Source organism: Jaculus jaculus, chromosome 7, assembly GCF_020740685.1.
Source record: "Jaculus jaculus isolate mJacJac1 chromosome 7, mJacJac1.mat.Y.cur, whole genome shotgun sequence".
Lineage (NCBI taxonomy): Eukaryota > Metazoa > Chordata > Mammalia > Rodentia > Dipodidae > Jaculus > Jaculus jaculus.
This window is the reverse complement of record NC_059108.1, coordinates 156,124,684-156,145,885: the sequence shown is the minus strand read 5'-3', so window position 1 is coordinate 156,145,885 and position 21,202 is coordinate 156,124,684. Positions and strand designations below refer to the sequence as shown.

Genomic DNA, 21,202 nt, shown 5'->3' with positions numbered 1-21,202 from the left:
TATCAGGAGCTCAAGGCAGCTGCTAGCTCACACTGCAGCAGGCAGGAAGCAGAAAAAAAACACCAGAACCAGAAGTGGGTTATTCCCTTCAAAGCCTGTCCCAGTGACCTACATCTACCAGGGAGGCCCCATGATCTCCCCAAAACAGTGCCACCAGCTGGGAACAAGGTGTTTAAAAACATGAGCCTGTGAAACATAGTTCAGACTCAAACTGTAACAGCACTCAAACTGAAAAGACTCTATGTGAAGAAGATATTGCACCTGGGCCTACTGAACACCACTGTATGCCACAGTATGGGCCCTTACCACTCAAGACCACTGGGCTGCCTGGAGCTTTCTGAAACTTTCCAGCATTGTTAGCCAGAGAAACATCAAAATTCAAGACTATAAGTACAGTTTCTACTGAACAAGTCTCACTTTTACACCACCAGAAAATAAAAACCAAGGGTGCCACCATGCCTTTAATCACAGCACTCAGGAGGCAGAGGTAGGAGGGTCACCAGGAGTTCAAGGCCAATCTGTAACTACACAGTGAATTCCAGGTCAGCAAACAAAAAAAAACAAAACAAAACAAAACAAAACAAAAACCTGAGATATCAACCCCTCTTAAGCCAAGACTCATGTCCCAGCAGGGAACAAATTGCCCAAAAGGCTCAAGCCCACATCCTCTGTGGAAGCCCTTTCTCCAAAGCTCTTTCTCAAAAGCCTGTGTACCAACAAAAATGGAGGCCCATACAATACCTTAATTCCATCACTGGTGTGAATAACATGCTGAGGAGTGCTGGCAGGCCTGGGATGTGAGGCATTAGGGAGGTCTCTCTTAGCAGCATGGTAGATCCTGTCACAGTGGAGTGAGTCAGCATCAGGCCTGTGCCTCACATCACTCAGTATCCCTCCTTCCTAGCCCAAACTGTAGCACTGTCTTCTGCTGAGTTTGTCCCCATGTGGCCCCTCCCAAGGAAATCATGTCCTGTCCTTGGCTCCCACTCACCCCACTGGAAAGTGACTCATTTGGTTACTCTTTTCTTCACTTTTTCATTAGACTACCCTAGCAGGTTTTCCTAGAGCCAAAAACCTCACAGACAACATAAAGGAACAGGTAAACAATCAAGGGATCAATTAATTTCTATATCCTTGTGGTATAAGAGAAAAGTGGCATTTCATTTCTTAAATTTACATTTTAAAATGTACTTGGAAAATTACCTAAAAGCATAACACATAAATAAATATAACACATAAATAACAAATAAAGCATAAATTCATTCACTAATTATAGAATAAACTGCTCCTAGCAACTGAAGTTGAGGAATAGTAAAGTGGGAGGACACCCAATACACAGAAGCCTTGGGATTACCAGTCTCGTTGACTGAGACAGAAGCTGCCACCAGCATCCTCTGGTGCTGTTCTGCAGGAGTATCACTAATGACCACGGAGTTGATGCTCTCCTTCTCAATCCAGACACACCTGGCAAGAACAAGCAGGGCACAGATGCTCATGTATGTGTGGGCAAGCGTGTCTGTGTGTGGAGGCCAGAGGACAACCTTGATTATCATTCTTCAGGTATTACTCACCTCTTTTGAGACATGGCCTCTCACCGACATGGAACTTGCCAAGTAGGCTAGACTGGCTGGTCACCAAACCCCAGGGGCCAAACTGTCCTACCTCTCCAGTGCTAAGATTATGAGCACACTTTACTATGTTCTACTTTCTTTTTACAAAAATTATTTATTTATTTGAGAGAGAGGGAGAAAGAGGCAGATAGAGAATGGGTACCAGGGCCTCCAGCCACTGCAAATCAACTCCAGATGCATGCATAACCATGTGCATCTGGCTTACATGGGTCCTGGGAAATCGAACCTGGATCCTTTGACTTTGCAAGCAAGAGCCTTAACTGCTAAGCCATCTCTCCAGTCCCTCCCCCCTTTTTTGTTTTTCGAGGTAGGGTCTCACTCTAGCTCTGGCTGACCTGGAATTCACTATGTAGTTCCAGGGTGGCCTTGAGCTCACGGCGATTCTCCAACCTCTGCCTACCACGGCTCATGTCCAACTTTCTTTATGTGGGTTCTGGGTATCAAACTCAGGTCTTTGTGCTTCAAAGAAAACTTTACTGACTGAGCAATCTCTCCAGCTGCAGAGTGGTCATTTTAAAACACAAATAGTTAAGGCTTTCCAACTAGGTTTGGATGAAGTCTCAAAGGTGGCTTATGAAATGTGCCCTTGTCTATCATAAAGTCTACAGCTTCCTTTCTCCTTCCACCCAATTCTCTAATTATATTTAACTTATTCCAAGTCCCCACAAGTAAAAACCTTCAAAGTTAGGGATTTGCTGGGCATTGGAAACCCCCCCCCCCACCAAGCCTCACCCAATACTACATGTCAAATACCTATAAAGACTTTAGGGCTGGAGAGATGGCTTAGCAGTTAAGCGCTTGCCTGTGAAGCCTAAGGACCCCGGTTCGAGGCTCGGTTCCCCAGGTCCCACGTTAGCCAGATGCACAAGGGGGCGCACGTGTCTGGAGTTCGTTTGCAGGGGCTGGAAGCCCTGGCGCGCCCATTCTCTCCCTCTTCCTCTGTCTTTCTCTCTGTCTGTCGCTCTCAAATAAATAAATAAAAAATGACCAAGAAAATATTAAAAAAAAAACAAAACCAAGACTTTAGGTCTCAGACAGTTCTGTAGAACCTTCAGGAAGGTCCTCCAAGCATGGCTGTGGAACCCCAGATGCTTCTATGACCATGTGAGCCCTTACTGAGAAGTATATAAACCTATACTGTCAACATTGGTTTTATGTTCTGTCCCCACTCGAACCACGGTGTTAAGAAAATAACTGCATTTTGTTTACCACTGTTCTCCAAATCAAGCACTACTCCCAGAATACAGGTCCCACTCAAATGTTCCCAGCACACCTGCTGAATGACATTTAAAACCAGAACAGGGGCTGGAGAGATGGCTTAGTGGTTAAGTGCTTGCCTGTGAAGCTTAAGGACCCCGGTTCAAGGCTTGACTCCCCAAGACCAATGTTAGCCAGATGCACAAGGGGGTGCACATGTCTGGAGTTCGTTTGTAGTGGCTAGAGGCCTTGGCGTACCCATTCTCCCTCCCTCTCTCTCTCTCCCTCTCTCTCTGTGTATCTCACTCTCAAATAAATAAATAAAAATAAACAAAAAAATTTAAGACCACAACAGATGAAGTGAAGTCTGGCAAAAGACACTCAAAGATGTCTACTATAGAACTTCTTTCACTGAAGAGAAAAGAATACCTTAGATTGAGAGGTAGGAGGGAAATTAGGATGAGCTAAAACAGTCTAGTATGTTAAATACAAAGTAAGATTCATTTCTGATGAAGTTTATAAATAGAGGAACAAAGAAAATATTTCATGGGAAAATTAATTTAGTCATACCTGAACTTGGATATTCTGGTCAGACTATGACACTTCAGCTCATAAGGGTTAAAGGGCCCATGGAGTACTGCCTGTACACACACAAAATAAACATGACCAGTAAGTCATACAGTGTTTAACCCAGAGGTCTGAGTCTCAAAGTCAGCTTATACTTTATAATTACACATACTTAAATGGCACACTGTCACCCTAGCACTTAGTAGACTGGCGTAGGACTGTGAGTTCAAGACCAGCCTGAGCTTCCTAGTGAGACCCTGTCTCAAAAAAAAAAAAAAGGTATCAGGTCATTCAAAAGATGACAAGACTCCTCAGAGCTCAGGAACAGGCTACTAAGAATTAAAGCAATTTTCTATAAAGATTTTTTTCATAAAGACAATAAATTTATGACCAAGCAACTCTTTCTGTGTGAAGCTGTTGTTATGAACTGTAAGTAATTCCCTGAAGTGTAAAAAGCAAAGGAGTTGTCAGGGTTTTGTGGGGTTTTTTTTCTCCTAAGATACAAGTCCAGCTTTTTCCATAAACAGACATCTTGCATCAGCAAAGTTCCTGAATATCTTGAACCTCTGATCTTGACAGGAATCATTCTCTCTCAAATTATGTTATATAGCTCTCCCCAAAAATCTGGGAAGCAAGAGACCAAGAATCACTAAAAAGTAATTCTTCTATTAATTTATTACAATTATATGATTGGTGGGAAGAGAAAATACATCAAAGTATACAGTCTTAAACAATTGGTGCTAACCCATGGCTTTACATGTTGAGAGACAGCTAATGTTCACAGAACACATTCATTTTGAGGAGAAAATAATGGAGCTTTTTCTCCAGAAGGTGTCTCATGGAGATGTTAAAGGTACATACCAAATCTGAATACACACATGAAAGTAATATGAAAAGGCCAGATTACAGTATCAAGCTTAACATGGGAAAACACTGGGTGAGTACATTTACACGTCTCAGGAAATAGCCCTTTGGCCCACAGGAGAGATGGTTTGAAAATGGAAAATTAATTCTTCCAAGACTTATTTCAGTCTTGTTTAGAATAGTCCTTTTTCCATATCAGTTCTTGAATAGTTGCATGGCCTTAAAAGGTCAGAGTGGTTTTTTTTTTTGTTTTGTTTTGCTGCTGTTGTGCTGGTGGTGGTGCTAGGACTTCATGCAGCATGTAAGCAGTTAACATTTGGTTACATTGCCACCCCAAAATGCTTTAAAGGTCTGTTGGCAGGTTAATGAACCCATCAGATCTTAAGTATAGAGCTCACCTATTTTCAGTCACTGCTAATGGTAATTGCATATTACCAAGCAAGATATGTTAGAATCTAAAAGGCACTCATTTTCCCACTACACATTAAAGTTAAAATGTGTAAGTATAATACAACAAACCATGCTATTAACCAAATAAAGGTCTTTTTGGACTGGGGATACAGGTCAGGGGTCTGAGCACTTGCATGGCATGAAGAAGGTCCTAGACTTAAATTCTAGTACCACAGAAAGAGGGGGAAGAAGAGGTAGGAGAGGAGGAAGAACAAGAGGAAGACAAAAAGAGGGAAATAATGAAAATGAGGAAGCAGAAGGAAAAGGAAGAGGAGGAAAAAAATGAAGAAGCAGCATTTTCTGGACTATATGACTGTTTTTCAGATATTAATAAATATGCTAGTACAAATATTCTTCTCTGTGTGTATGTGCATACAAGTTTGTAGATTCATACATCCATGATCACATCTGCAGACGCCAGAGGACACCATAAGGTGTTTTTCTCTATACTTCTCTTCCACCTTATTTCCTTAATACAGAGTCTCTCACTGTACATAGAGCTTGCACCATTTTTTTGGTTAAAATGGCTGCCCAGCAAGTCTCAGCAATCCTCTTGTCTCCAGGCCCTTTAGCTCTGGTGTTACAGGAATGTACCAAACTTTGTATGTGAATGCTAGAGATCAAACTCAGGTCCACGTGTTTGTACAGAAACCACTCTTACTTGCTAAGCCATCTCCCTAGCCTCCAGCATTCCTCTTTTAATCACCACAGTCCAACCCAGCTGAACAAGGCAGGCTTAAAGTCACAGAGCCAACAACAGGAATAGTACAAGTTTATCAGCAGGGAAGGGGACTCCTGCCAGCCAGCCCCTTTCTACAGCCAGGAAACAGCACTAACCCCACACTTAGCCTAACCAGAATACTTAGTCACTTTGGAAAGGAAGGTTAAAAACAAATTCTAGGGCTGGAGAGATGGCTTAGCAGTTAAGCGCTTGCCTGTGAAGCCTAAGGACCCTGGTTCAAGGCTTGATTCCCCAGGACCCACGTTAGCCAGATGCACAAGGGGGTGCACGTGTCTGGATTTTGTTTGCAGTGGCTGTAGGCCCTGGCATGCCCATTCTCTCTCTCTCTCTCTATCTGCCTCTTTCTCGGTCTGTCACTTTCAAATAAATAAATAATTAATTAAAAATTAAAAAACAAAACAAAGTATAGTCAGAGCCTCTTTCAAAGTCCCACTGAGGAATTGAGAATGCGGAACACAGGCTGTACTATGGGGAAAGTATCACAACATTCTATAACCAGGAAAGAGGCAGGCATGTGGTGCAAGTCTGTGAACTAGCACTAGGCCTATGAGCACTAGGCCAGAGGATTCTGAACTCAAAGCAGCATATGCTATTTACAGTGACACTGTCTTTACGAAAGAAAAAATCAGGGAGAAAGGAAAACCATCATGACTACAACTCTTAGCAAACAGTGTAGAAAGACTTCAAGTTTTAGATCATATTCTAAACTACTCTGAAACCACCTTGCAGTTCGGGGCACCCAGTCTATTGGAAGAAAAGCTCTCCAGCAGAACTCGGATGAGATGCTTCTCACTGTCCTTCATTACAGTGGGCACTGACCCGTCCAACATGGTTTCCACTGATTTGGAAAAGAAACCCTTGAGCACTTCATGGCTTTGCTGACAAAGATAAACAAATAAGAAAAGTTTATGTTGCTTAAAAGTAAAAATTAAATTAGAAGCACTTAACATAATCAAAACATTTCATAGATATAATCCTATTCTGCTCTGAATGTCATTAAGGTTCATGGAGATCATCTTAACAAGTTCATTTAAAAATTCTAACAGCGAGTGTGGTGGCACATGCCTTAATCCCAGCACATGGGAAGCCAAAATAGGTGGACTGCTGTGAGCTCAAGGCTAGCCTGAGATTACATAACGAATTCTAGGTCAGCCTGGGCTACAGTAAGACCCTACCTCAAAAAATAAGCAAAAAAATTCAAACAAATGTTATCTACATTTCAGCTATTACAGAGAAAGAAACCTTTTTAAAAGGAACTATCCTGCTGGGCATGGTAGTGTACTCATGTTATCTGAGTACTCTTGAGGTAAAGGTAGCCTGTGCTACATAGAATCCTGTCTCAAAAAAATACACAAGCAAAAATTACTATCAGTGGTAGAGCACTGGCCTAGCATGCTTATAGCCCTAGGTTCAACCCCCAGTACCAACACAGAGAAAGAATATCTTACATATAAAACTCAGTTTTATATGTGAATAGTACCATAATTCCTGCTTTTCATGTGTTAGAGCTTAACCAGTTCTTCGGTGAATATTTTGTTAGATTTCCCTTTCCAATTCTCAGTATCCTTCATCCCTAGCAAAAGTTACAGAAATACAACAAAAGATCTTCATCATCAGGCTCAAAAGCAGTCTCTCAGTTTCTTCAGGCCAAGAGAAGTAAATTCAAAACTAATTTTGAAAGAGCTAAATGAAATTTTGCAATGTTTGAAATTTATGAATTATTTATTAACTACTTCACTATGGAAATAATTTTTAGAATCCATTAAAAAAGATAAAACTCAAATGGTCGTTTTCAAATCTCATTTCTATTACAAGAAGAAAAAAGCTTAGTCAGGAAGGTAGGAAAAAATATAATGCATCCACTGTGTTGTAGCCTCAGAAAGATCTAGATGTTTAAATGGTACCACAGAGCAAAATGATGAACAAGGCCATGCATCACCCATCCCTCAGCACCTCATTCCTCCCCACCCCACCCCCCACACACACTTTGAGCTCTAACAAAAAAAAAAAAAAATGGTGCATACTTTTGACTCATAGGACTCCTCAGCGAGTTCAGCATGACCCTCCCTGATAAGAATGTCTCTGATGTTGATGGCATCTTGGGAGCTGGAGTAGCGGTACACGTCCACATGCAAGACACTGTGCACAACTGAGAAGACCTTCACCAGGAGAGCACAGCCGCTCACCAGGGAGGCAAACCGCCCACTGGCCCCACCACTCCAATGCTCACCACAAACAAGAGACTTTGCTGAGGGTTGCATTTTGCAAATCTTAAATTCCAAAGCCTATGGGACAGAAAAGTAAAATGAGACAATTTTATAAATGAATAAACACTGATCCCAAATACCAAGTAAACATGGTCTTTTTCATGTATCTCATCAGTGATCCCATCAAAACCCTCCTGAAAACCATGTGAGGCAGTGAGGGTTTCCCACCTAAAGAAACATGACTTTTCTTTTTATCCACATCTTTCTCCCTGAGGAAAAGGCACACATGGATGTGTCTAGAACCCCCTCCCCCCGCAAAGCTCTATCTGGGGTCAATATAACCAGAAGTCTAAGAAACAGTATTAGAAGGTAGCAAAGAATTAAAACAATTTTCTTTTGCTCAAAGTTTGAAACTCTCCACATATTTTAACTCACTTCAAAAAAAAAAAAGTGACAAGAATATCTATGGTAATGTGTATTTTAAGAGACCAAATTTGGCTAGTGTGACACAGCCTCTTTCCCAGTATGGGTACTGGCTCCAAAGGGCCATGCGACTTCTATCCAGCTCCCTTCTAGCATCCAACTCTCATTCTGCAGAATCTTTTCTATCTTACCTGAAATGGAAGTTCAAGTAACTGACAGGGAATCTCCATGAGAAGATCTAGATTTACATGAGATCTATTACCATAGTCCACAAAGAATACCTAGAAGAGAAACAAAGTAAATATTCTGACATATAGGGCCTCAAATCCCATTCTCAAGCAATGGCAATGTAGGGTCCTCACAAATTCTGTGCTCAGAATGACCTAGGCTCAAACCCACATACTGACAAGGGAAATACTTTAAATTCCTATTCTAATGGCAATCATTTCCTATTTCCTTACCACTTCTAACTGCAAAATATTTTCTAGAAATTGTTATACTTGACTACTTTCCCTCTCAGTGACTTATATACATAAAAACATACCTCAGCAGAATTTCCAGAAACATAAAGAATTTGAGCTCTAAAGTAGCTTTCCCTATTATAATCAGCAAAAGGCGCCAGACAGACCAAATCCGAGTGCGGGTGAATGGAAAGGGGTACCAGCTTCAGTCTGTTGATCTCATCAGTAAGCTTCTTCAGAAGCTCTGCATTCTTTTTGTCGATCCTGTACCCCCAGAAGTGCCCCACTTCCACCACCTGGAAGGGAGGGAGACAGGCAGAAATGAAGATGATTCACATGCTTATTCCTGAATCTGTGTGTACTCCATAGGTTTCTAATGGGCTCTTGGGAGGGGAAAAAAATGAGGTGCTGGTCAACAACAGGAAAGAAGTGTGTGAATCATCCTGTGCTCAGAGATAGAAGATTCTCTGTATGTCCAAGTCCGGAAGGCTTTGAAAGGTCTTAGGTTAGCCAAAATAAGACAGTTCCACAAGGCCTTAGGTGTTCTCCAAGTTAATGAAACCATGTGCAGGGCAAATGGACAGCCCACAGATAAAGAATAGCATGTGAGGCTCGGCAGGAAAGATTGAACATTCCATCAAAATGACAACACTGAACATTTTCTACCATTGCTGCATCAGGCCACCAGTGTTCCCATTTGTGTGGAACCCAGATTTCTACATGAAATTTCCCAATGAGATGCAGCCATTGTTTATTTGTTTACTTTTTGAAGTGCTGGAGGTTGATCTAGGGCCTCATACATGCTAGGGAAGGGCTCTATCACTGAGCTTCACCCCCAGTCCACATACAAATATTTTAACTAAGGTTTTATTTTAAACAAGTAAAAACCACACCCAAATAATAAGTGACAATGCTAACTTTGTTGCTATAAACTGAATTATGCAGCTACATGTTATGCCATTTTTGATGTTGGGTTTTTTAAGTATATTTATTTATTTGAGAGAAAGAGGGGAAGAGAAACAGGCAGCTAGAGAAAGTGAATGGGTGCACCAGGGCCTCCAGCCAATGCAAATGAACTCCAGACACATGTACCACCTTGTGCATCTAGCTTATGTGGGTCCTGGGGAATTGAACCTACGTCCTTTGGCTTTGCAGGCAAGTTCCTTAACTGCTAAACCACATCTCCAGCCCTTATGCCATTTTTGAAGCAGGTTCTCACTCTAGTCCAAGGTGACCTAGAACTTACTTGGTAGCCCAGGCTGGCCTCACACTCACAACCATCCTCCTACATCAGCCCCTAGTGTAATGGGATTAAAGGCATATACCACCACACCCAGCTATTTTAGCATTTTAAATACACTTGACATTTCAAGAAACTAACTTTGACCAGAAAATTGTTTGCTTTTCCATTTTAGCTACATTTTAGCATAACAAATACAGTGATTCATGCTCACTCACATTTACCAGATGTCTAAGGGGTACAGGTATGTATGTGTGACCCAGTTTCATGCACACATTGTATCTTTGATATGGAAGAAGGAAAGGCTCTATGGCAAGATGGCACTCTCACCTCAGTGACATCAATAGTTAGAAGGAGATCCGCAAATGTCCGAGGCCTGCCCAATGTGTTGAATGAGACTTGCATAGGATCTACTGTCTGCTTCTGGAAATCCACATTCACTCTATATATCATGAAGACAATAAAAATCAAGTGGTATAAAATAGGTTAACATATGTGAAATTATTACTTGATTTAGTCTAATATTTCTTTAAAAAGAGCATCTTAATAAAATACCTAAGCAAAAGTTATAAAGTATAGATCTTAACGATCCCCCAAAGGCCCTGTGATGAAGGTTCCCAGCCTCTGGGGATTATTGAAAGGTTGTGAAATCTTTAGGGAATGGGCCTAGGAGAAGAAAGTTAGGTCAATGGGGAAAATGTCTTAAGGAGGTAATTGGAACCCAGCCTGCTGTTCTTTCTCTGCAGTTCTTGGTAAGTGGTCTTTTCCATTATGTGCTCCCACCATGATGTGCTACCTTACCACGGTCCCCAATCATCAGGACCAACCAACCATGGACTAAAAACCTCAGATTCTATGAACCAAAATAAACATTTCTTCTTGCAAGATAATCATCTCAGTTATTTGTCATAGAAATGGAAAGGGTAGGACTACTTACAATGCACTCTTCCAGACACAAAATGACCTGGATATCCATGACCTTGCAATGCCTGGTACTACGTATACAAGACCCTCATAATAGTGGGAAAAGATGATATCAAAATAAAAGACAGACTAAGGGGGGAGGGGGATATAATGGAGAGTAGATTTGTGAAGTAGAAAGTTGGGAAGGGGAGGGAATTATCATGGTTTACTGTCTATAATTATGGAAGTAGTCAATAAAAGAGAGAAAAACAAAGAAAAAAGAGAAGAGAAAAAAATGATTCTACACTTGGCTCAATGTGAGGTTAGAACATATGACTAGCTAAACAAGCCCAAGAAATATTCATCCTTTAGAGCTATAAGTCAGTAACTGCTAAAGTTCTGGGATATGAAAACAAATTCAATAAACATAAAGTGTTCCTTTGATACTGTTATTCTAATTTTTGTAATATTTTTATGATAGAGTGAGACACTAAAATAAAGAGAGACAATTGGTATTCCATGGCCTTTGGCTACTGCAATCAAACTCCAGATGCATGCACCACCTTGTGTGCATGCATGACCTTGTACACTTGCATTACCATGTGCAGCACATGTGGGACATAGAGAGCTAGACATGGGTCTTTAGACTTTGCAGGCAAGCGTTTTGACCACTAAGCCACCTCTCCAACCCTGATACTTTTGTTCTAAAATAAAGAGAAAGAACTACAGGAGACTGAACCTACTCTTCCCATGTTTTAAAAATTTAATTTATTTTTAATTTTATTTATTTACTTGCAAGCACAGAGAGCTAGAAGGGAGATTGACTAAGAGAATGAGCATGCCAGGTCCTCTAGCCACTGCAAACAGATTCCAGATATATGCACCACTTTGCGCATCTGGCTGTATGTAGGTACTTGGAAATCAAACTTGGATAGCTCAGTCATCTCTCCAGGCCCATCTTCCCATTTTGGGTAAGTAGTACAACTGTCAACCAGCGTCAGGCACAAATGTCAGCAGAGCCTGACTTTGACCAAGCAGAACAGTTTCTTTGAGGGATGACCCCACCCCTCTTGCAAATTATGAGAAACCAGAATACCACATACCAGATACACCTAGAGGAATATGTTTTCCTTCCTTCGCCCTTCCCTTAGATTCCTGCCCAGTTCCTCCTAGAATCACAAAGTCTACAAATAAAAAGATAGACTTCTAGTCCCATGGTGGTTAGGATATGGCCCAAGACGTAAATAAGTTACAAAGACCCAAGAGTATTTAAATTGTGTCCAAAAGAAGATCCACAAGCTGATGGTCATTGCTGAGTGACAAGTGTCCGGCTCTAATCAGATTAAGGTGAGCAGGCCATCCTTGTCCTCACATCAGTGATGCCAAGGGAACTGACATAACTGAGCAGATGGTACTTGCAGGAACCAGGGCCCCAAATGCACCTCCATTATGCTGACCCTCCACTCTGCAAAAAACAAACAGAACCCCAATTTGTTTAACAAGAGAATTCTCAGAAGGAAATTCAGAAGCTTAAAGAGGAAGAAGGGAAATTATTAATCTGTCAATAGTCTGTATACCAGACATTATTTGTACTAAGCAGATGAAGAATCCTGAGGCTCAGGAAGACACGTAACATGCTCAAGCACACACAAGAAGGTGCTGAAACCAGAACTCAAAGCCAATGCCTCCAATCTGAGGTTGGTACAGCAAGGCTGAATAGTCATGTGAGAACAATGTTTGAAAATGTGAGTGTAGGTGGTACCCTCTGGAATTACCTTGTGTTTCTAAGCTTTGACACCGACCATCCTTGCACCTTCCCTTCAATCTCCTCTGCAGCATGAACACTGAGCTCCAGGGGCACTTTCAGCTGAGACATCTTAACTGCCAAGTTCACTGCAGGAAGAGTCTTAAATCTCTCTGTTGGATTCCGTGAAAACTCCACAAAGGCTCTGCTCAACAATCATGAATCAAAATATAAATTTACCAGGCATCCAACAAAAAAGAAATGCGTATTAATTTCCCTTTGAGCTTATATAAAAATACTCACTGAACAGCTCTCCTGAAAATGCTAGTAACTTTTCACTTTGTCCATCTGGCTTTAAGTAGTTACTAGGGAATCAAACCCAGGCCATGAAAGTGCTGCAAATAAGCACCTTAACCACTGAGCAATCTCCCCAGCCTACTAGTAACTCTTCATTCTAATTAATCAATACAAGTATTAACTAAATGAAGTATGATTATTCATTAAGGGAAACAAGCCACAATGAAAAGCTAATGAAATCAGAAGTGAGGGGACCTACCAGACACTTCCTAGTATAAAGCAAATAACATTGTGTATATGATCCCACATTCTATCAAGATGTCACATAGCTATGCAAACAGACTTATGATCCCTCCCACCATTATAAAATCATGTTGGGACTAATGCTGCCATGGTAATCTATCATTTTGGGTAGCACAGAAGGATGCCAAGCATCAAGAGCTCTGGAGTCAGAGCTCAACCTGTTATTCAGGTGCCCTACCTCCTTGTGGTCTGACTAATTTCTGCTTCCTGAGCCCCTCTCCTGCTCTCACACCTTTATGTCTTCCTCCTAGCCTCCTTCACACCTCACCTTCCTTTCCCCCATGTATTTTCCTTCCAGTCACTGCCTAATTTAATCTCTTCTGTATCTATTAGCTCTTTTGAGGACTCCTAAGTCTCTCCTTAGAAATAATTCCTTTTAATCTCTATACAGCATTTCCATGTCACTAACCTTACATGATGAGTACTTTCATCCTGACATTTCCATGATAAGGTTGTGAGAACTCTGCCCTTCTCCACTGCTAGCCCACTAGCTTCCCCAGGCTCAGTATTATGGCCTGTGTTCTTAACAACCAGGTCCAAAGCTTCAGCCTCCTGGGCTCACCTCTCTACTTTGTCCTCTACAAGCAATTACAAGACAAACCCAAGAATTCTTTTTAAAACATTTTTTAAATTTTTATTTGTTTGCAAAGAAAGAGAGAGAAAGCTTTACATGGCTTTACATGGGTGCTGGGGAATTAACCTGAGTCATCAGGCTGTGCAAACAAGCACCTTTAAACTCTCCAGCCCAAAGAACTCTTTCTCCACCATTCCTCCTCACGTCTCCATCTACTACTCTGTGATGGTTAATGTCTGGTTGTCAGTTTGACAGGATTTAGACTCCCCATGCTTCTTGGCACGTGTGTTAGGGGTTTTCAGATTAAGTGGGAGGATCTAACTTAACTGAGGGTAACACCAAATCCCATGAGTTGGTTTCCTGGGACAGTATAAAAAGGACCTTAGCCAAGCACTCAGCATTCACTGCTCTCTGCCATGATGGACTTCCTGTTGAAACTGTAGTTAAAAACAAACCCTTCCCTCCCCTCAGCAGCTTCCAGTCTGGTACTTTGATCTAGCAATGAGGAAGTAGCTGATAACACTCTCCACAAAAAAAAAAAAAAAAAAAAAAAGTGGTGCTGGGGAGATGGTATAGTAGATTAAAGCAGGAGTTTGGATTCCCAGAACCCACAAAAAGCCAGACACAGCATATGGTTCCTCTAATCCCAGTGTTCCTGTGGGAGATGAAAGATAGACAGGAGAATCTGCAGAAGCTTGCAGGGCAGTTAGCTGGTGCATACAGCATTGAACAATGGGAGATCCTGTCTCAAACAAGATGGAAGGTGAGGATCAACATCAGAAGTTGTTCTCTGACCTACACACATACACCCATGCTTACATACATGAACATACACACAAGATCAAAAAAGAATTTAAAAATTTTTTAAACTGTAAATAATAAAAATTCCCAGTGACATTCTAACAGACCATTTGTTCCTGGCCTGCTAATAAAATAGGGCTAAATCAGCTCAACTTTTATAGTGTCTATCTTCTAAAATATGTAGAATATTTATTAAGAAAATAAACAGATAAACTCTATTATGGGGCATCTTTGTGGCTACAGAGAACTGCAATAGTGACTCACAGTGAAAATCTAGGGACAGGGCACAATGGTGAGGCAAGAGCAGAGGAGCGGGAAACACAGGCTTAGCCCCAAAGTCCTGTGGAAGTCTCTGCTTTACAGCACAGGCCACCTGCACAATTCCTCCTGGTTATGCAGTTGAAGAGGATGCTAAATCCTACTGACATATAATGGACCAAAACTCCATTTCTAGAGTTAGCCAGTAGCCTCCAGGAAGACCCATTTCCATGTGTGTCTGGCTCTAAAAAGCAAAGTCTGTGACCAACTGAAATGATGTGCTGCCTTCATAATTGTAGGTGATTACAAAACAGAACTACTTACTTTGCACCATCAAATACAATGGATTTTACTTGACCACATTGTCTAAAGAGAGACTGCAATTGTTTGTAGTAAAGAAATCCGTAGTGGGGAATGTGCTTCAGCTGTAAGACATAATGCAATGCTGGTCAAAGCTATTAGCAAAAGCTACTGAATAGTCACAATACCCATGAGCAAGAAGCAGCTGCTCATCACCATCGTTTGCAAGCACAGCCTTTAACCTTTACAGAAGACTCAACCTATCAGTGCATGTAATGACTAAATAACTAACTCCATCTGTCTATAACATCACAATTCTGTGTAAGGAGTAATGGGAATCTAGGCAAAGGAGGTCAGATGGCTCATCATCAGAGGCTTTTTCCTCCTTGCAACAGCCAGAGGCAGGTACTTAGCCAGTGCTTCAAACCAGAGCTGCTACAATGCTCTCCTGGCACTTTCTGTTCTCTGTGCTCATTAGGTTACTCATGTTCCAAGCTCTGGCTCCATTGGAGACTCTGTAGACTGCCAGACCCTGCTAAACTAGAGGCCTACACTAGCTACAGAAGGCAGCAGGTAAGTAAGGGCACAGCTTAAACATGGACCCAAGTTCAAGTCCCATTTCAATGTTTCCAAAACCTAAGGGTCTCCTTAGTCAAATTATGGAATTCACACATCATGAAGTTAAGATGACAGTAAATCCTCAATTCAAAGGGTGAATAAGAAGCTCAGAGAGCCAGGTGTGGTGGCACATGCCTTTAATCCCAGCACTCGGGAGGCAGAGGTAGGAGGATCGCCATGAGTTCGAGGCCACCCTGAGACTCTGTGGTGAATTCCAGGTAGCCTGGGCTAGGGTGAGACCCTACCTTGAAAAAAAAAAAAAAAAAAAAGCAGCTCAGAGAAGAATGAATCTCAGACACATACACATAGCTTCTCATAGAAGTGCTAAGCAAAGCTAGGTAGCTATGATTTAGCTACTATGATGCATAATTGGTCACCTACCAGTGAACAGGCTGCCCAGGCCTAAGGCAGGGTCTTATAAGGACTTTCACTGTGCACAGCTGAAGGAAAGACACCCAGAGGAGAAACAGAGAAAGTCGGCCAAAGAGCCTCCTCAGCAATGAGGAGCACAGAAGGCCACATGCCTGAGCAAACAGTCCTCATAGCTACAGAAGAGTCAGCAGCCAACTCTTAAGTTATTTATTTAAGTAACTACTTATTTGTGTGTGTAAATGTGGGCATGTGTGTCATGGCATGCATGTGGAGATTGGAGAAAAATTTTCCAGTTGTCCTTGCCTTCCACCTCATTTGAGGCAGGGTCTCTCATTCATTGCTCCTTTTGTAAGCTTCCAGGAAATTCTCCTGCTCCTCCTTCCCTTCTCACAGTAGGCAGACTGGGATTACAGAAGCCTGCCACAGCTTTTGAATTTTATGTGGGGTCTGGAGATCCAAACTCAGGTACTCCATTGTGCAACAAGCACTAATGGATAGCACTAAGCCATTTCCCCAGCTCTGCAGCTTGCCTTTTAAATTGATCACAACTCTGCACTCCCTCACCTTGAGGGTTCTTCAAAGACCTAGGCTTGTCATGCTCTTGAGAATCTAAGCTCTTCCCTTGTGAATCTTCACTTCATCAGTAGTAGAAAAGATGGTGTGATAATGCTCAGAACAAAAGCAAGCAATGACTGAGCATTCACTACATGTCAGGAACTAACTTTACCAACTGTGTTCATTCCCTCATTCCTGAATCAGACTTGGGCTTTTATCAGCCAAGGAGTTCAATAAAAGCCCAGTTCTCAAAGGCTTGATTCCAGTTGTGAAACATGATGTAAACAAATGACAATGTATATTCAATGGTCAGTGCCTATGGCTGATCATTAGAGTCTCCTCAAAGTACATGTTACTTACATGTTCATTTCTAGGTCATATCCTCTAGCCCAGACTTTGAGGGGCCTTAAATCTGAACTTAAACATTGTCTAAGTAGTTCTGGTAGGCATCTAAGCTGCCAACGAGTAACATTTTGTTTTGTGTAAACTAAGCCCTTAATTTTTATTTATTTGAGAGAGTGGGAAAAAGAACCGGGGGGGAGGGGAGAGGTGGCAGTGAGGGAGGGTAGAAAACTGGCAGACCAGGGCTTCCAGCCACTGCAAACAAACTCCTGATGCATGCACCTCCATGTGCATCTGGTTTATGTGGGTCCTGGAGAATCAAACCTGGGTCCTTTGGCTTTGTAGACAAGTGCCTTAACCACTAAGCCATCTCTCCAGCCCTAAGCTGTTAATTAAACAAAATGCTCTTAAATACATGGCAAAGTTCCTTAAACCCTTCCAAGAGGCACAAGATCAAATCAGCACTTGAACACAAAAAAATCATCCAGCAAGATGAGGTCTGTAAAAAGGAAGAGACTAAGGGACAAGCAGAGGTATCTGAAGGCTAGACAGGCCCAGATTCACTTCAGAGAGACAGCCACGTGGCACTTACAAGAACAGAAACAACTAAGAAACTAACTCTCTGTACTAGCCACACTACAGGCAGCCCCAGCTGAGTGGTAGTCTGAATGGATGTACCCCAACAGACTCAGGAGTTTATTAAAGCATTACAGGTCCAGCCACCTGGCTGGAGGAGGTGTCACTAGGGGCAGACTCTAAGATGTGTTTTGGGCAGATTTAGAATTCCAGCCTAAAGTTATGCAATGTCTGACTTATGGAGTGTGCTCATTTATGGTGCTGCTGGTGGTATTTCTGAGTGGACCTGTGAAAAGGGGCCAGCTTCTTCCACCATTAGAGAACTTCCCCTGGATCTCTAAGTTTCAATAAATCCCTTCCTCCCATAACTTGTGCCTGTTTTGAAAGTTTATCTCAGTAACATGAAGCTAAACACAACTGGGAAACCAGCATTCAGCCTACTCTGGCTATCACCTACCACAACTGTTGTCTTTGGGTCTTTGCCAGCCAGCTCCCTCACTGCCATCTCTTCATCCGGCTGTCCAAAAGTAAAGTAATTTGGATAAAAAGCACCAGCCAATATGACCTGGAAGAAAAGAAGGTGTTCACTTCTTCTCCCCAATGCTCACTTCATTCCAGCATACTGGCAAAGCATATGACACACAATGTATAAAAGATGAACCTCTCTCGCCATCAAGTGCAAGTTGCCCTCCTGGTTATTTCCCCACAAGAGACAGCTACATGCATCCTTTCTTCAGAACAGCTGGTGTGCTTCTCAGAATAAGCTGAGCAAGGCAACAATAGCACACAGAGCTCGGGGGCCTCAGCTGGCTTTCTCACCCCAATATCTGCTCTGATGGGTCAGGCATTCTCTCAGGCAGACAGATACAACTCCAACTGAGACACCTGACTAACCTGAGCAATATGCTGGCCTCAACGTACACTTCTAAAAAGCACTCTGAGAAGCCAGCTGTGGTGGTACACTCCTTTAATCCCAGGACTTGGGTGGCTGAGATAGGAGGATTGCCATGACTTTGAGACCAGTGTGGGCTACAACTCAGTTCCAGGTCAGACTAGACCAGAGTACGACCCTGTAATACCTACTACTGCAACGACGACGACGACGACGATAACTACTACTACTAATAATAATAATGACACCCTGGGCTGAAGAGATGGCTTAGCAGTTAAGGTACTCGCCTGCCAAGCCTAAGGACCTATGTTTAACTCTCCAGGTCCCACATAAGCCAGATGCACAAGGTGATGCAAGCGTGCAAGGTTGCACATGTGCACAAGATGATGCATGTGTCTGGAGTCCAATGACAGAGGCTGGAAGCCCTGGCATGCCAATTCTCTCTCTCTAACTTGCTCTCAACCTCTCTCATTTAAAAAAAAAACAAAAAACAGGGCTGGAGTGATGGCTTAGCCGTCAAGGTGTTTGCCTGCAAAGCCAAAGGACCCAGGTTCGATTCCCCAGGCTAAACAGATGCACAAGAGGGTGCACATGTCTGGAGTTTGTATGCAGTAGCTGGAGGCCCTACCATGTCCATTCTCTCCTCCTTCCCCCTCCCTTTCTCTCTCTTTCTGTCAATAAATAAAAATAAATAAATAAATGTATTTTTAAAAGATCAGACAGGTGTAGTGGCACATACCTTTAATCTCAGCACTCAGGAGGCAGAGGTAGAAAGATGGTCATGAGTTCAAGGCCACCCTGAGACTACATAGTAAATTCCAGGTCAGCCTGAGCTAGAATTAGGCCCTACCTCAAAAAAAAAAAAAAAAAAGGCACTCTGAAGCCCTTTCTTCAAGGAAAAATAATGCCCTGGTAAAGCACAGCCACAGAAGACTCTCCCCTGACCACAGAGCAATTTCACATCCAGAAAAGCACTCGTGATCCCAGCACACCCCACTTAGACCTGTCCACCTCATGATGCCCCAGTTCTATGGGCATCTCAGCCAACCCTGTTCTGTAGGACTACTGCAGAAGCATTCTCCATCTGTCTAGAAAAAGATGCCTAGAAAATTCCTGGGAATCCCATGCTAGTTATCCAGCCCACCCTCCAGAGTTAGTGTCTGTTCAGTATAAGAGAACAGTTATATATACTGAGCAGCTGGAAGGGCAATAGTGACACTGGAAGTTCACTGGGAAAGAGAACAAGTCTGGATAACTCAACACTAGGAAGGGCATAAACAAGAAAGGGTAAAATGGCTTCTAGTTCCCAAACACACAACATAGGAATACTTTGGAGCTAAAATCACAGCAGCACAGATGGCATCAGCAATAGGAGAGACACATTCTTAGCCAAGGCATGAATGGGAAGAATCAAGAAAGGTACCCAGGGCATCACACCTGTAGGATGAAGCGCTGCTTGTATGGATACTCTTGGTCCAATACAGGACGCTGAGGATCCATATACATGTTGAACTGTGAGATTCTAGTCTTCAATTCTTCGTATAATTCAGCCACCTAAAGAAATCACATTGAAATCTGACATCTCAAAGCACATATGCTACTCAGAGTAGTAACAACAGGTGCACCTACAAGGTGAAACAACACAGATATTAACAGTTATCTGACCAAAGATTAATAAGGAATGAAAAGAGGATTAATACCAATGATAACATAACAACAGAGCACCCGGGAAAAATATCTGTTTTGCAACCTCAGCTTATGGAAAGAACACTGACTAAACCAGCATGATTCATAACAACAATCACCCAGGAGTATGGCATGCAGATAGCCATGACCACATTTATAAATCCTTTAGACCCTTCCCCAACCTCCACCATGAACATATCTACTTTTGTGGTCAGAAACAAGGTACGTGCTGGGCATGGTACACACCTGTAACCCCAGCACTCAGGAGTTTGTCATAAGAGGATCTCAAGTTAGAGGCCAGCCTCCAAACAAACCAACAAATAAGGCATGTGACACAAGTCCCTCCACAGGAGAAATCAAGATCAAGTTACATAAAAGAAAAAAAAAAGAGACGGACATGGTGGCGCACTCCTTTAATATCAGCACTTGGGAGGCAGAGGTAGGGGGATTGCTGAGTTTGAGGCCACTCTGAGATTCCATAGTGAATTCCAGGTCAGCCTGGGCTAGAGCAAGACCCTACCTCAAAAAAACAAAAAATTAAATTATAATAAAAACTTTCAAGCCAGGCATAGTGGTATATACCTGACATCAACACTAGGGAAGCAGAGGCAGGAGGATTAGGCATTCAAGGCTAGCCTTATTTGCATGATTTAAGGCAGGTGAGATTTTCTCTCTCAAACATAAACAAATAAAAGGAAAAGAAACATTTCATATGAAATGTCTAACATTAAATGCCTATGAACTAACTACAAATTAAGTCATCACAAAACTATCCTAATAGCTGGGCATGGTGACACATGCCTTTAATCCCAGCACTCGGGAGGCAGAGGTAGGAGGATCGCTGTGAGGATCGCTGAGACTACATAGTAAATTCCAGGTCAGCCTGAGCCAGACTGAGACCCTACCTCAAAAAACAAAAACAAAAAAAAATTATCCCAATAAATTTAAAAAATTTTTTAAAAATACAATAAACTTCTATAACAAACTGAAACAGGCTAGAGGTATTAACTCATGGGAAAGTGTGTGCTCAGAATGCTCAAAGCCCAGGTTCAGTTTATAACCTGTATGCATACATGCACAGCACAAGAAATGAATGAACAGGAAAAACTTCCCAACCACTGTCTCTAAGTAGGGGAAACAGCCCAAGCCATGTGCAGGAGGAGAGCAAATTCCAATGTCAGCCTCCATGCTTCTAGCAC

At 42.2% G+C, this 21,202-nt stretch overlaps 1 protein-coding gene across 1 annotated transcript in view; it reads right to left on the bottom strand.

Annotated features, from left to right (window-relative positions):
* Tdrd9 (tudor domain containing 9) overlaps window positions 1-21,202 on the bottom strand; it is a 103,646-nt gene that overhangs the window by 14,807 nt on the left and 67,637 nt on the right. Inside the window, exons 21-32 of the mRNA XM_004665639.2 lie at window positions 19,755-19,871; window positions 17,883-17,990; window positions 14,987-15,087; window positions 12,461-12,634; window positions 10,113-10,224; window positions 8,626-8,838; window positions 8,273-8,362; window positions 7,476-7,736; window positions 6,174-6,329; window positions 3,399-3,469; window positions 1,355-1,464; window positions 742-838 (exon numbers count right to left, since the gene is read on the bottom strand). Coding sequence (XP_004665696.1) covers window positions 742-838; window positions 1,355-1,464; window positions 3,399-3,469; window positions 6,174-6,329; window positions 7,476-7,736; window positions 8,273-8,362; window positions 8,626-8,838; window positions 10,113-10,224; window positions 12,461-12,634; window positions 14,987-15,087; window positions 17,883-17,990; window positions 19,755-19,871 — 1,610 coding nt within the window. The remainder of the gene's footprint in view (window positions 1-741; window positions 839-1,354; window positions 1,465-3,398; window positions 3,470-6,173; window positions 6,330-7,475; window positions 7,737-8,272; window positions 8,363-8,625; window positions 8,839-10,112; window positions 10,225-12,460; window positions 12,635-14,986; window positions 15,088-17,882; window positions 17,991-19,754; window positions 19,872-21,202) is intronic.